Raw genomic sequence first — 16,675 nt, 5'->3', positions numbered from 1 at the left:
TATTTCAACATTTATAATATGGAATAAATACCACATTTTACACAACATTTAACAATGGATGTAGAATATACGTGGATATTATATGACAGGGGAAAAATTGTCTTAAATTTAACTTGCTAACATGTAACTCTTTTATTGGTATGTTCGTTCATACAGTAGGAAGGGAGGGAAGGGTTAGAAAGGATGTAGGAGAAAACCGTTATTTAAGCCCGCTGCAAATTTCATTACATTAGAGAACATGAAAATCTATGAAGATCCTAATAGTATTATATCTATTCATATAACAAATATTTTAAAGCAAAATAATATGAGCATAATGTAAAACTAGAATACAGAGTTTCCGAAGTAATTATGCTGAATCAAACAAAGCATATTCTTTAGAAAATCTTTATATAGCCCAAAAAAGCAGTTGGAATTTAAGTGTCATTTTTTTTCAGCAGGATCCCCTCTCAAAACTGTTGTCAATCTATCGAAATGCAATTTAAAAGCTAATTAAAAAATAGAGTTGACAATGTTTCGTTGACTAAATAAAAAAAAGTGTCGTAGTTAACTTGATATCGACATGTTTCGCTAATAATAAATTTAGATAAAGAATTGGGTCGACAATTGATGTCAATATTGGATTCAGGTTACTATATTTACATTTTGGATTCGCATATAACTGTTTGATGAGATTTAAATCATTAGACAGTGTATTTATTTCTTTGTTGATTTCCATTACATCATTATACAGAGAAAAAGAACACGTTGTCCGTACAATGTTTATCCTTGACTGATGGAAAAGTATTAATTCAAATTCAAAATTCCACATTAATAAAACAAAATACATAGTTAAACAAAATAAAAAATTTATTAATACATCGTTCAGTAAAAAAATGCAATATAAAATTTTCTCCAGTAAGGCCTCGAAACTGATTAATATCCGCTTGTTTAAAAACGGTTTTCAGCCATACTGAAAAATCATGTATAGCATGGTATTACAGAAAATTTTCATGAATATCAAATTAAAAATAATAATGTGTTACCAGTTTTGTAAGCATAGCCTTCGGCCCCTTGGGGATAACAAAACTGGTTTTTAGCTTATATTTTTTTATTTCAAAATCTGCGGAAAGCTGTCTATAATAGATGCAAAAATAACTATTAATGTACCTATCCCTGTCGGTAGGTCGGTTGTGAATAATATAAAAATTTAATAATGAGACAAAAGATTCTTTTCAAGTCTTTAAGCTCAACTGTAAAACACCGCTAGAACATAAATCTTAAAAATAAAAGAGAAAACGCGTAAAATATGCATTTTTACCACAGATAAACGAATAAACTTTTATCCTAGAAAAAAGATCCATTCTTTGTAAACCTAAATAAAACTTAAAAAAGGGGCAATTTTCAAAAAATAAATAAAACATCATTGAAGTGGTTAAAAATTTGTATGAACTTATTAATGAAACAAATCTTTCTAATGTAAAGCAAACGCTCTTTAGACAACTCATCCATTGATTACATTACCTTTGTCTGGAAGTTTTTGTTGTGTTTGTTTTGAGCAAAGACATTCCCCCCCCCCCTCCTGAAAGTATCGTTGTTATACATTTAATACTGCAGCAGTACGAACCATTTTTAACGTCTTTATTTATGATGTGATGGTTGGGCTGAGATACCAATACACAGCCTACCTGAAAACAAGCGGATGTGCTACGCATTATACCACATTTGTGAAGATGATTAAAATCTTTCCACAGATTATGACGTCATACGATAGAATAGCCAATGAGAGGCCGGTATACACTGTAATTGACCTATGGTAAAATTCATGCTGGCCTCTCATTGGTTATTCTATCGTACGATGTCATAATCTGTGGAGGGACTTTAATCATCTTCCATATTTGTGGGCTATGTTCTTCGCACTAACCCCCTTGAAAATTTTCCAAAGGGTTGCAGACAGACTTTTATAATTATAGAGTAGCTATGAAACTAAACTATCTTCTTGTAACATAAATTTATTCCTTGATCCTTGTATTTTATTATTCTTACCCAAAAGCTTTAAAAACATTGTTCATTGGAAGTCTGGCTGCCTGGCTCATAGCAAATCATTGGGACGGGGAATCTAATTCAGAACATTAAAATTACAATAACTTTCTCACATATGTATAAGTTGTTTCACCGCGAGCCTCTAGGGTGGGGGGTCAGGAAAATGCATAAAAACACCCCATTATAGAACAAAGCTTCCCTGAAAAGTATAACCTGTTAATAAAAATTAAAGAATTCAGACAAAAAAAACTTACTACTTTAGGATATCCAGTAAAATCTAGCGAACAGCTGAATTGATGACTCCGCAATTTTCAGGATATTTATTGTGGGTCCGGGTAGTTTTAAGGCTATTTTGCAATGGGGTAGCTTGCCCCCCTAAAATATATTGTCCCTGAAACTATTTCTAGACCGCCTACTTTTTTTTAACTCAATGAAAGTATATTCTCAAGTAAAACTATTTCTTTTGTTTTTGCTTATTATTGTGCTTGTCTAGTTTTATATTCTTTTACATTCTTTGCAAATTTAAGACTTTTAAAACTCATCTTTTTTTATTGACTAGCAGCTACTCTATAACTAAAGTATGTCTGGCTTCAATGGACAATTCTAGAGGTTAAGTTTAATAGAATATTCCTATCAATTTTAAATTTTGCAAGTTTAAAATGTCCATACGTCTTTTTTATTTTTAATTATTTTTTTCCAGATATTTTTACACCAAATTTTTATATTATAGATTTGGTATTTGAAACAGTTATTCTTAGGACGATAAGGCATTTTTGGATCTATAGTAATTTTTTTTTACTTTATTATCATTTCTTTGGTATTCTAAATGTGACTGTTTTCAATGTTAATCTTTACTGGTAGAGAAGGTTCGCTTCTTAAAACAGTTAATAAAGTTTTTGTTCATACTACTGTGAAAATTTGAAGCTAAACTGAACATCGCATAACTAAGATTCAACAAGATCAAAATATGCAAAACAGAGGTGGATTCTTAAAAAAAATTGCCCCACTGATCGCTTAGTTGGGCAATTTTTTTTTAAGAATCCATCTCAGGTTTTTTTTTTACATTATCTACATGAAGGGATTGGGAGGCGGGTTGGGTGCTATAATTGTCAGGTTCGTCTGCACATCTTTAAAAGTTAGTTAAGAATAAAGTTTTTACATAGTCTTTGACAAAAATCTTAAAATTTAATTTTTTTTCATTATAAACTATTATAATATGTGGTAAGTGCAATTTTAGCAAGCTACAGGTTCGACAATTATAATTTTATACTAAATAAACATAAACTTAATTTAGGCTTAGTTATTGCTTGAATTTCTTATACAATAAGCCGTAAAATACAGTAAAGTATACTGATATTTATCCTAATGATTATCACTTTTTTAGATGATCTGCCTTTGTAATAACCATCTTTCTTTCATACAAACATACAACACAACATGTAGAGCAGGAACGCGCAAAAAAAATTGGGGACATTTTTGCGTACGATGCTGCGCTTCGCAATTTTCAAATAATGTGAAATCACAAAAAAATACTTTGTATGGTCCAAAGTAAGTTTATAAAAGTATTTTAATATTAGAAGCGTTTCTTCTTCACACTCATTCACCTTATTGATTCTATCAGATTTTCTATGTGTTGGATAATAGCAGAGGTGAATTCTTAAAAAACTTTTGCCCCACTAAAATTTTAGTGGGGCAAAAAATTTTAAGAATCCAACTCAGGACTTCTTAGTCGTTCTTTCAGACATAAAGCTTAAGTTAGCTGTGTCTCTTGTTACTCCTATTGTATTCAACTAAGTGAGGCTGGGAGGCTGTGATTAAAGTTAAATATCCTGAGGTTGGCTGATTCTTCCTCCAAGGCACTCAGATTCTTCTGAGCTTCATTTTTTGTATCGAATATGGATGCATCTTCATCAAGTAAATGGTTAAAGATGTTTTAAGTTCAATTATGAGTGTTATCAGTAAGACAAAAAAAACTTTACCTACTACTTTAGATTACTTTTTGGACAGCAAAATAAGATTGATCCCAAAAAAGTAATTAAAATGAGAGAAAAAAAACATCTGGTTCGAAGGTTTTCTTTTTCTTAGATCAGCAAAATAGATTAGTACACATGATTTATAATGATAATAATTATTTCAAATATAAATTTTGCAAATAATATCTTACTTTAATCTTGAATAATTTTCTTACTTTTATTTGGATTAAGTAAATAAAGAACATTTCTATAGTAATATGTTTTTGAAATTTGACAATAAAAAATAACCAATGCAGCACTCTATTGTACAGTAATAATATGTTAAAGGGACTACAGAAACCACACATGACGTTTAAAGGTAGTAGAGCATGAATTTAGTAAATTTCAGAGTATTCAGGAGATGATCATTGTGCTGTTTCTTTGGCCTTATTTACAAGGTTTAAAACCAATAGGATAATTATAACATTCTTAAATATAGGATGAAATATATCTTTTAAAAGGTTTCTAGTCTTTCACCTTATATTTAAAGGACTCTTCTAAATTTTGCTTAACCCAATCTAAAATAAGCATCAAAGAAATTGTTTTCACTAAAATGCCTTTTGTGGTCCAGATGCAATATGAAGGAAACCATGATAAAAAAAATCATGAGTGATTTTGTTTTTAAATCACCCCTTTTCAAAACGACAAAATACTGTGCATATAAAAGATTAAGAAAGTCAAAGCTATTAAATGTTAGGTAATACAATATCTAAGAAAATAACTAATTAAGAATAATTATCTGGCGCCATAATTTCATAATTTGGCAAAATCATAATTTTACTTCTTTAGTAAAATACAATAATTTTTCATATAAAGAAGCATAATAATGATTGGGGGGGGGGGGGGGAGGTAAAGCATGAGTCAGACCAAACATTTTTAAAACTTTATTTCATTTTACCTCTACTTAAAAGTTTTACCCAAAATAGCTGAATGAAAAGTTACATTATCAATTTAATTTTACTTTCATTTGTCAGGCTTTCCCATCTAAAGACACTTCCAAACTGGTTTAGTAATTATTTATCTTTGGGGCTTATATATTAAGTAATATTAAACTGTATAATATTGTGTCATACTAAAGACAATAGAATTGATAGGCTGGTTTGATTATTTCCACTAACCTCAGAAAATTTTCATACAAAAATAATTTTAAAAGTACAGGAATAACTTTTTTTTACTTGGCTTCCTACGGTAATCTATATATATTCTGAGTGATAAGCAAATATAACAGCAACAAAATTGTAGCTTATTTGTGGCTGCCGAATCCTGATTAAAATCATCTACAGCGCAATTGAAAAGTGTAACTTTTTTAATAAACCTTGATGATTATTTTGTTTAAAATTGGTTTGCTAAGAATCGCTAATGTTTAGTTTGTAAATATTCGCCATGAAGATTACTACGTTTTTATTCATTTTGGTAATTAGTTAAATTAATTATTAAGTTTTACCAGGTAATTTCATAGGTACAGGGATAGGACAATAGATAATAATAAAATATGTCCTTAAAATCTTAATTATCAACTATTGTCTTTGATTGAAATGGCCATAGTTTCTTGTCAATGATCAAGCATATCGTGTACTGTACATATTTTTTTGTGTTTCCCTCTGTTCCAACACTTTCATTGCACTTCCTTTAACAGGAAGTCTTTAGATTCATTTAAAGAATATTACATGCCTGACATTGAATTATTTTTATGGGCAATTTTAAAACCTTTTGAAGGCAACAATGTCTATTATGCTTAGAGCTTTATGAGTTCACCCAATAAACTAAAATTAAAATAGTGAAATCGACTACCCCCCCTCAACAAAAAAAAAAAAATTTTCCACCCCCCCAAATTTTTTATTTTATTTTTTCTTTTCAAAGTTTATTATGGATTAGGCCCAATATTCAAGCAAACAAGCAAACAGACGATATAAACAATGGACATTAAATGTTAACAAAATACCTCCACGTTTAACAGGGGGAAAATATTCTAGAATGTTGCTGTCGAAATTCAACTTGTTGTTGCGGAAGCTGCTACAGACTCGGGCAAAGGTCAGTTTTTAACCATAAAGTCAAACAGGGACGATTAGGTCCAATGAAAGATAAGCTTGTAAGTGTAGCTCCTCTGTAATAGGTATGGTTGTCTGACAGATTGTTTTTTACTTGAATATCATAAATGGTTAAGTCTACAATTGCTTTACTTAGAACCAATCAAATACGCTTATAGCAGAGATGCTATTTATATGTTTTTTTTTAAAGCTTTGATATTACTTGACTCGTGGTCATTACAACATTACTTTTACTGAACGAACATGTAATAAATATCAAATATGATACTCTTTAAATGTACTATTACTCACTACAATGCTATGTTTTTTTCCTACTGCTACTTATGGATGTAATAGTCTTTAATCTAAATAATATAATCTTTATGAAACGGAATCATATCAGTAAGGAGAGGGACATTGGGCTGTTTATTTCACTAGTCCCAAAAGATTTATAATAATGTTGTCTTCTTCGTTGGCTAAACAACTTTGGGGACAATATTGATTTTTTTGGTTGGTTCATTAAGTTGAGAGTCCAAACGTTTCAACTACCAATTGCCATCTACAGAAGGGATAACTTTGTGTATCATGATTGGGGATGTACATCAAGGACAATAATACAAAAAAATTCTTCTTGCTACTTTTAAACTTTAACCTACCAAAGAAACAATTTTTTTTTGTATGATAAAAGGGTAGATTAATTTGTCATGAATTGTCATTTTCCTCATAAAACAAATCTCTAGAAATAAAACCCCATCTTTGGTTCTTCTACAGTTTTCAAGCTCCTATTCCATGGAGAAGTGTGTATGGAATGTTTAAATGTAGCTTGGGTTTTTTACAGTTTTCAAACTCCTCTTCCAAGGCGAAGTGTATGTAGAATATTTGTATGTAAAGGTATACCCAGTCAAAATATGAAGACAAGAAAACGCAAAAAGTTGAGAATTCCAAGAGTTCAGCATCTAGGTATTATAGTTAGCAATAGAGTATTCAGTTTTTTAGTTCAGCATCTAGGTAGTAGAGTTATCAATAGAGTATTCAGATTTTTAGTTCAGCATCTAGTTATTAGAGTTAGCAATAGAGTATTCAGTTTTTTTAGTTCAGCATCTAGGTATTAGAGTTAGTAATAGAGTATTCAGTTTTTTAGTTCAACATCTAGGTAGTAGAGTTAGCAATATAGTATTCAGTTTTTTAGTTCAGCATCTAGGTATTAGAGTTAGCAATAGAGTATTCAGTTTTTAGTTCAGCATCTAGGTATTAGAGTTAGCAATAGAGTATTCAGTTTTTTAGTTCAGCATCTAGGTAGTAGAGTTAGCAATAGAGTATTCAGATTTTTAGTTCAGCATCCAGGAAGTAGAGTTAGCATTAGAGTTTTCAGAATTTAGAGTTAGCAATAGAGTATTTAAATCTTTAAAAGCAGCGCAGCTACTTAATAATTAGATTATGTCCGACCGTCCGAATTTGAAACACCATAGCAAGACTACAATTACTTCTCTGTACACTTTACTACATGATATTTTTCAATAAAAATTATTGATATAAAATTACACTATTGTCACTCTTGAGCACAATTATGATAAAAAATGATATTTGTTCGTTTTTAATTACTTTCGTTCGTACTTACGTTCGGGTCATATAATTAGTTTATATTAGGTACTAGGACGCCTTACAGGGATAGGGCACTGCAGTTATGGGATCCGCAGGGTTCGGCTTGCAGGAATTAGGCTTAGGAAATAGAACCACCCTCTCCCTCACCCGCCGATTTTTTTTTAAGATAAGGGGGGGGTGATTTTTGCTCAACTAGCCACTTGCGGAAAGCCACTTATAGTCTTTCGCAATTATAACTGTATTATGCCTATTTTCTATAAAAACAAGGATGACAACATCCATAAAAGCGAAGCACTGAAACGGTAGGACAAACGGACATTAACACTTGTATAGTATCTGAACTGAATAATCAGAATTTAAAAGTATAAGAGCCGAAGCAAAAGTGTAAGTAAATTTGTTGAAAAACTGCTTGAAGCAGGATAATGTATATGGACATACTTACATTTTTGGACTTGATTATAGAGTTGCTTCGCTTATAATATTGTTCTTTGTTGTCCCAGGAATCAATATACCAAAAATCAGATCAAACGGATAATTAGAACACTTGAAATTTTTTTGTTTAAAAAGTAGAAAAATAAACATGTTTAAAATGGACGTACGGACATTCTGGTAATGATTATAGAGTTGCTACGCTTTCTAAATCGTACCCAACTACTTCAGGAATCATCATGCAAAGTTTGAAATCGATAGGACAATTCTAACATGCCTAAATTAACGAATAAAAGCTATCTATCTCGGACGGACGGACGGACGGACGTACGGACGTACGGACCGACCCTAATTATAGAAAAGCTTCGCTTTTAAAAAACCTCTGTATGACACATAGACTTACAAACTTACATAATTGTTTAGAAATTTCGACTTAAAAACAATTTGCTCTACAAACTTTAAATAAAAAGGAACAGAAGCAAACGACCATCAAAAGTTGCGCCAAGGAAGATTTGTTCGTCTAGATAAAATAGGTAAATAATTTTAAAAACTTTTAAAAGAAGTAATATGTATGTTTGCTTGTTTACTAAGATCTCTAAAACTACTGATTAAAAGTAGTTGTGTATTTAAAATAAGCCCTAAGTTGATTTCTTTGATCAATTCTTCTGTCATTAACATATGGACAATTCATATCCATTTTGGGCGAATATATATGTAAAATGTATTTTAACTTTTTAGTTATCTATAGAGTATCTTAGCAAAATAAACGGCGTTTTCCACAAGTATATATCTCTCCCCCTCTTATTCTAGAAATATTTTGAAAATAAGAGGGGACAGGGTTAATTTTTTGTTTGTTTCTTGATTTCTATAGGTGTGGTTAGGCTATAAAAAGTAAAAATTAAAGGCACGCTGGGCCAGGGCACCCTGCTGTGGCTAGACATGAGGAAAAAGAATTCCCCCTCTCCATTTATATGAAAGTATTTTTTTAGATAATTGGGGTGTTTTAGCGCTCGACAGGCTATTTGTGGTAAAGCACCAAATAAACTAAAATCAATAAAAAATGACAAATAAGCACAACAAAGAAAAATATTGATTTGATTTATATCAATGGATTTAAATTATTTTCAAAATAAAAAAGTAATGCATTTAACCAAAGGGACACTTGGTTTCTTTAAACAAATTCCCATTTGAAAGTAGTACTAATTAGGTAGATTAAACTTTTAATTGAGTAGACACTGATTGTCTATAGGGACCTTAAATTGTACGATCTTTGCTTAGTAGTCAAGATATTATATCTTATATGATTCTTTTTTAAAAACAGAAAATTTAGGTTTTATGTTAAAAACAAACAGACAACTAGTCAATTGATTGATAATATAAAGACCTGCTAATGATTGCTTTCATTGCATATGTCTTTTAGGTCTACCTAATCTTTGAAACTTCTCTTTATAAAATTTCTAAAAAACAGAATGTACTTTTAAATCATGCAAAGATTACTTAGAAACAAATAAACTAAACAAGGAAGAATATTTACCAAATTAGATTCTTGTAAAAATTATTTCAAAATCCTGGATTAGGTAATACAAACATTCAGTATCCAATAATTTCACCAATAATTTTAATCTGCAGAAGTGATAATTTTGTTTATCATAATTGGGGATGTACAGACATTTATCGTCCTTCATTGGCTTATCTCTTAAGATGTAATGGACTTATTATTACTTGGATCTTACACCAGATCATCACAAATTTCTACCAAAAGGGAAACTTGAATTTGGTTAAAATAACGATTTCCCCCCATCCCGTCCCCTTCTACTGAATAAATGCACTCAACTAGACCAATAAATTATGTAAAGGTTAGCAAACTAAATTGAAGACAATTTTTCCCCAAGTAATATTATCCATTTGTAAGTAAGAAATTTCAGGAATTTAAGAACTTGTAATATTTCAATATACAATTTTTAATTCGTAATGCATATTTTTAACCCTTACAGATCGGGGGGGGGGGGGGGGGGCTCAAAGAGCCCCCCCCCCTCTAGTTTTTTTAATCTCATTTTTTTTGTAGGTAAGATGGAGAGCTGTAACTTCATGACTTTTTAAGTTTAGTAATTATACGTCGGCAAGAGTTGATTTTATTAGGATATCTGGTCTGTGTCGGTCGTGGTGTCCGGTCAAAGTCGGTTGGGTAGCAAAAAAAATTAGAAAAAATTATAATTAAATCTTAATTTCTACATTATGACTTTTGTGTATAAGGTAGAAACCTAAAATTTTTTTTGGTGAATACTTAGATATCAATGACCTTCTGAGAAAAGTGGTGTTATGACCGTTTGACCGCTCCCTGACTGACTTTATGACCGATTTTTGTCCGGCTTTTACTACAGATATAAATCATGAATATCGTGGCTTCTATCACAGCTAGAGACCTATAATTTTTTTTGGTAAATCCTTGAGCAATAATAAACAGATAAAAAATTAATTTGCGCCGCCAACCGCCGTTTTACCGCCGTAACCGCCGAAAATGGCGGTTTCCGTTATTTGCCGTTTTTCGGCGATGATCAGAAAAAGTAATTTTTTTGTTATGAAAAATAAAAGTTCGTCCTAAAATTTGGTCATCCTAGCTGCAAAATTGGCCGCTCTACAGCTGTTTTAAAATTTAGCGGCTGGCCGCTAAAAAGCGGTTAAGGAGCGGTCTGACTGCTATGACTAGAAAAAGTAATTTTCTTTAAAAATACAGAAAAAAATTTTACGTCTTTATCTGTACCAGGAGCCGAGATAGAGGGGGGGGCTCTTTGAGCCCCCCCCCCCCCCGATCTATTAAGGTGGGAATTGGGGCCCGATCTGTAAGGGTTAAATAAACTTGTAAGAATGAATAAGAGACTTGGTCTTGTTAGTTATCACATCGTGATTTAAACAGATTTCCGTGGATATGAAAATGTACAATTATAAGATAAAACTAGTTTTGATTGTTCATTATTACAGTCGTAGAAAACTGGATACGACACATGATTTTTCAGTATGGCATACAACCGGTTTTAATCCAGCGGATATCAATCAGTTTTGACACCATACTGAAAAATATATTATGGTAGAATTATTGAATTATAGTTTGGGGGGAGACTATTTTTATGTGCCAATTACATATCCCTTTAACTCCTGCTAAAATCAGAAACTGAAACAAAGGATGAGGGATGTCCCGAAAATAATTTTCTTCAGATATTCTTATTTTAAAATATTTTTTAGGGTTTTTTCTGAGGCTAAAACTTTGAATTTTCAGTGAATATTGGCATTATATCATGGCAGGTTTTAGGCTGTATATAAATGGACATTTCGTCATTCTGTTACTGATGATATCTGGGTTGATTTGATGTGCAATCGTTACCGTAAAACTAATATTACTTTTTTTTCGAATTATAAGAAATGAATCATATTGTCAAAAGATGTTACATTAGTTAAATGACATACAGTATCTATATTTCGTAGATGGGCTAAAATTAAAGGTACTTAGGGAAATTTTTGATTGGCCTTAGCATTGTTAAGTCTATAAATAAAGGTTTTTTTTATTAATTGATTATACAAATATTGCTAAATTGATTGGACACCAATGGTTGGGTCAAGAAAGGTTCAAATTCAAAGGGAACAAAAACAATTAGAGATTTTAGATTCCCTTAGAATTTAGACAATTAAAAATTTAATCGCCATTTTCTAATATGTATTTAATAGAATACTATTTTTTCAGGGAGGGATGGGTCATATTTCTTCTTAATAGATTAGACCAATAAAAAACCGCTAGGAAAATTCTGGACTGACTGATTTGGCACATTACAAGATTTTAGCTGACATACATACATAGTGTATACAGTTTAATGAATTTTGGTTTGAAAAATACAAATGCAGTTAATGCATGATAACTTCACTAATTTAATTTCATCAAAGCAATATGTAAATACTCCCCCTCCCCCATTTTAATTGGACACTCAACTTAATAATCCATCCAGTGAAATTCAGTTAAAGTCGTCAAAGATGTTAAGCCAACAAATAAGAAAACTTTGGGGACTATTGTAATAAACAGCCCAATCTTCACTTAATTGAACTAAATTGTTTTCATTTGGGTTGAACTTGTGTGAAATTCTAATAAAAAGGATTAAAGAATTCACTCGTCATCTTGATCAAAACTCAATACAATATACAGCCTAAACAAACTTTTGATTTCAATAATTCATAGGCTTTTATTCTAAGATTTAAAATTGACCCAAAATTGTTGTTAATTAGGAACCATCTACTTTGTATAACTACGTTTTTAGGAAAGCTATGACTTTTTATGTTTTTATGAGACTTTGTCAAGTTATTAAGAAAATGAATAAATAAAATATTCGGATCAACTGCAGTTCACGATAATATTCCTGGTAAGTGTAACGAATATTTCCAAAAATCGATGAATTTTAAAGGCTGCTAGCTGCCAAACAGCTGAACATACAGATCATACCCACACATCATTTTAAGCGGCATAAGAAGGAGTACAAATAATATGGAATAGCCAAGATCAAATGATGCACAGGAAAAGCTTCACTGAAGAAAAAACGTGTTAAACAGGTCTTTTTTTGCGCATTTCTCTGCACTGCAAGATAATTATGATTATTGTAGGCCTTATGCCGCTTAAACAGTGTGCGGGCATGATCTGTGTGCTCAGCCTTTTAAATTCATTGATTTTTGAAAATATTTGTTACCAGGAATATTTTACCATGAACTGCAGTTGATCCAAATATTCCTTTTGATGGAAATACTGTTTTTGGTAGCTTGTAAATATTTGAACTGGTATTTTCCGTACTTGCATTAGGTTATGGAACCCCAAGACAAATTGACAGACCATTGACAATAGCCCATATGGGTCAACCTTACTTTCTTACATTAACTAGAGTGTAATTTTTTTTAGGTGGGTGGGCTTTTAAATAAGGTGACTGTAGAGCACTGGCAACCTTCCCTTATTTTAGAAAACCAATTATCTTGTAATAAACAAACAAATGAAAAAATACCTTTTCACTTTTCTTTCGATTTTTTCAAAAGTGTTGAGTCGGGGGATATCTGAGCTAAACAAGATACTTTGTTTAAAATCTTAAATTTTTGTACTAACCATAGTTTTGATATGCACTTTTCTTTAAATGCACTTTAATTTCAAAATTTTCAATGAATGATTTTTAAACTTTTTTTTAAGAAAGCCAAGCTATTCTGTGAGTTAATATGTTGGTCAAGTAGAATAGTTGTAAATAAGGATCTTTTATTGGGTGAGTAAAAAAAAACATAAAACTAAATAATGGATTCTAAGAGGATTTTAACTTAACTTTGTACAGTAATATTTGAAAGCATGCTTTCTTATTAGGTCACTTACCTTAATGTTTACAGAATAAACATCTTTATAGTGTCTATAAAAAAGTGGGATAAATTTGAAAACTTTTGGCCAAAGAAATCCCAAATCGAAGTAGTCCATTCTTCTAAAATGACGTCATTCATGATACTTTGGCCAAAAGTTTTTAAATTTATCCATTTTTTATTGGCACTATGAAGAGCTTCCTACAGAACTATATCAAACCATAGTGTTTTAGCCTATTGTCATATACTTTTCTAATAATAAGCTTGAAAACCATGGAATATATGTTCTTGTTTGCAATTAGAATTAAATCAAATTATGCAATTATGATGAGATATAAAAAGAGGCAATTAGATATTATTGCATAACTGTTTTTTTTGTTGTACTATTCATACAGTATTCAAGTTTTTATTAAGAAAACATTTTTTTATACTAGATCTTGTAACTGATTATAAAGTAATTGTCAAATTAAGATATAAAATTTACACATGCACAGAAAAATCAAGTATTTAAGTGGTTTTTAATCATAAACGTATTTTATGTAATCAACCGTCTCCGAAAGTATTAATCAAAATTCCCTGGCCAAAAACAACACCCTAAACATTTTTGAATTTGTTGGAGTGATATTTTTTTTTTGTTTGTTTGTTTTAGGTTAGCTTAGTTTATATTGAGTACAGGGTATGGCCACAGGGTTAGGATACTGTAAGGGTTAACCATTAAGAATAAAACTACACTATACTTTTTTCTCTTAAAAAGTGTTGGGGTGAGGGTTCAGTGCTCCCTAGGCATATTTAAGGAAAAGAAGGATCGCAACATCAAAGCCTAGATATATTGAGTAGCTTTTTTCTGAAAATAAGACAGAATATCTAAAATCAAAAGTTTTCCATTCTTAAGAAAGAAGAGAACTCAAGTCCGAGAATACTAACAGGGATGGTTTTGCAAAATTTTAAAAAGTAGATTAGAGTAAAATATTATAAAAATGCTAAAAGAAATAGCCGCTTTATGTTGGAAAGGTGTCGGGTTCGAGTACTCAAGAAGACCAGAAAGGGAAAGGACAATGGTTTATTATTTTACACTCCCGCCCCCCCTATCTTTCAGAGTTTATCAATTACAATATTGGATGCGTGAATTCAAACTGCCTTGAACATTTTAATAATGAATTCAATATTATTACATTAGGCTAAGGCCTAAAGACTAAGAATATGCAATCAAAGTGACGCTTTAAGATAGAGTTTATAAATCACTAGATTACAGGAACACCACTAACGGGTCCAAGTCAGGAGCGATGGGTGTTCTTTTGCGGTTTCTAGAGTCTTTCTGTTAAAGTACTAGAAAAATTTAACAAGATAATTGTTAAACTGATAGTGCAATGCTCCTTTTCAGAAAATAGCGTGCAATAAGCCGGCTTTTAACACCCCCTTAAAATTGAAATTGAGAAATCTACACTTTCTTCCCTTTTTTTCGCCCCCTTATTGTACCAACCCCCTACCAATGGTGAATCGCCCTGCACGCCACTTTTAGACTGTAGTGTTATTTTTTATTTAATGCATTAACATTCGAATTTTTTATTTATGAGAAATTTCAATTGGTCCGAAACTTTTTATAGTGCCTATAGAAATGACGTCACACTGACCTACCATTGGTCAAATAAAATATATACTGGCCTCCCATTGGTAATTTAGTCTGTGTATTGGTCATTGGTCCTTAGTATTGTATGACGTTATTTTAGAAACACTATGAAGAGCTTCGATTAGTCCCAATCTTAATATAAAAAAATGAGAAAACCAAAATAAGACTGTACCACTAACAACACAAAATATCCAAAGAACCAGCCCCATCTCAATATATAAAGAATGAAATTTTGGCTATCAAATCAAAAACGAAGAAGTATAAAGAAGAGAAGAAAGCGGGTCTAACCAGGGAAAAGGGAATATTATTATTATGGGGGCCTTCACAGGGACATGGGAACTGTTTTAGTGAAAATTAGCTTTGAATTTGCTGGTTGTCTAGAATATTTCTGTTGCTTTTAAAATAGTAACAGCGTAGTTTTTTGTTTTGGAGGGAGGCTCGTATTAAAAATATATTTTTATTATTAAATCAAAGTGACTGTTTATAACACAGTCTCTCGAGTTACCTATCATTTATTCCCTGGTATATATATCTGACCAAAATCTTGTTCAGTTGACGATGGGGGTATGCCTTCAACGTCGCATACTATAAAACACACAAATGTTTAGCATATGATACTTGCAAATTGTTTTACATTATCTAACAAGAAAAGGAGTATTTGTTTTACATTATCTAACAAGAAAAGGAGTATATTTTATCATAAGATGAAGCCAAGCCCCAAGGGCTGTGGTTCCGCAAATTAATTCCATTCGAAATTGATGAAAATTTAGATATTTTGTGGTACACCACTTTTGGAGTAAAACTTGTTTTGTGATGTAACTAAAGGAAAGTGGGTAAGAATAGGGGGGAAATTTCACATGGAATTTTTTGCTGAATCACTGTTTGTCCCTGGGCGAATCAAAGAGGAAGGGTAGTTTTAGATGCTGTAATAAGATTCGGTTATGATGATTTGAAAATGCGGAATTGTATTCACAACGAATATTAGGGGAGACTGAGACGATTCTCCATAAACCAGTGAGGGACGAAAAATCAAATTGCAATTTATACTGTTACCTGAAGTTCTAAAAACATGTTCTCTCTTTCGCTAACCAAAAAAAACCTTTTAAACATAATAATGGATTGCTTTATGCCAATAGTATCAAAATTTCCAAAAAACAATTTTACTATAAAGTTTGCATTGTTTTGTTTATTATCATTTGAGTTATACATCAATTTACTTTACATTGTCTTATCCCTGCATATAACAAACAATTATATTCTGCAGACTATCTACTTTTAATTTTAAAAAAAGAACATACTTTTTTTATTTGGGAAGTTACACAAGGTGCTACGCTACTATTTGACTTAATATATCCTGTTTTTATTTCAGACCTGCCGAAACTAAATAATTTAGCTGATGAAGTAAACAATAAAACAAACCCCTCAAAGCCAGAAGTACAATTAGGGAAAAAAGAAATTATGCTTATATTCAACTACTTTTTCCTTTATTTGTTTTATAGATTAAATGTGAAACTTTCTAAAATTAGTGTCTGTATATCCATATGCCAGCTGTCCTCTCAATTTCATAGTTCCATTAACAGATAAGTACGATT

The 16,675-nt window shown here is 31.2% G+C and overlaps 1 protein-coding gene across 1 annotated transcript; it reads left to right on the top strand.

Moving 5' to 3' along the window:
* Positions 1-5,423: 5,423 nt before the first annotated feature.
* On the top strand, positions 5,424-16,667 carry LOC145323120 (uncharacterized). Its single transcript, XM_080165507.1, has 5 exons — positions 5,424-5,447; positions 6,008-6,065; positions 6,953-7,021; positions 8,563-8,625; positions 16,453-16,667. The coding sequence occupies exons 3-5, from the start codon at positions 6,970-6,972 to the stop codon at positions 16,665-16,667; spliced, it is 330 nt and encodes a 109-aa protein (XP_080021633.1). The 5' UTR covers positions 5,424-5,447; positions 6,008-6,065; positions 6,953-6,969.
* Positions 16,668-16,675: the final 8 nt, after the last annotated feature.

The sequence above is a fragment of the Acartia tonsa genome, chromosome 6, assembly GCF_053477335.1.
Source record: "Acartia tonsa isolate MP-2025a chromosome 6, ASM5347733v1, whole genome shotgun sequence".
Taxonomy (NCBI): domain Eukaryota; kingdom Metazoa; phylum Arthropoda; class Copepoda; order Calanoida; family Acartiidae; genus Acartia; species Acartia tonsa.
The sequence above is the reverse complement of the archived record's forward strand: the minus strand, read 5'-3'. Positions and strand labels throughout refer to the sequence as shown.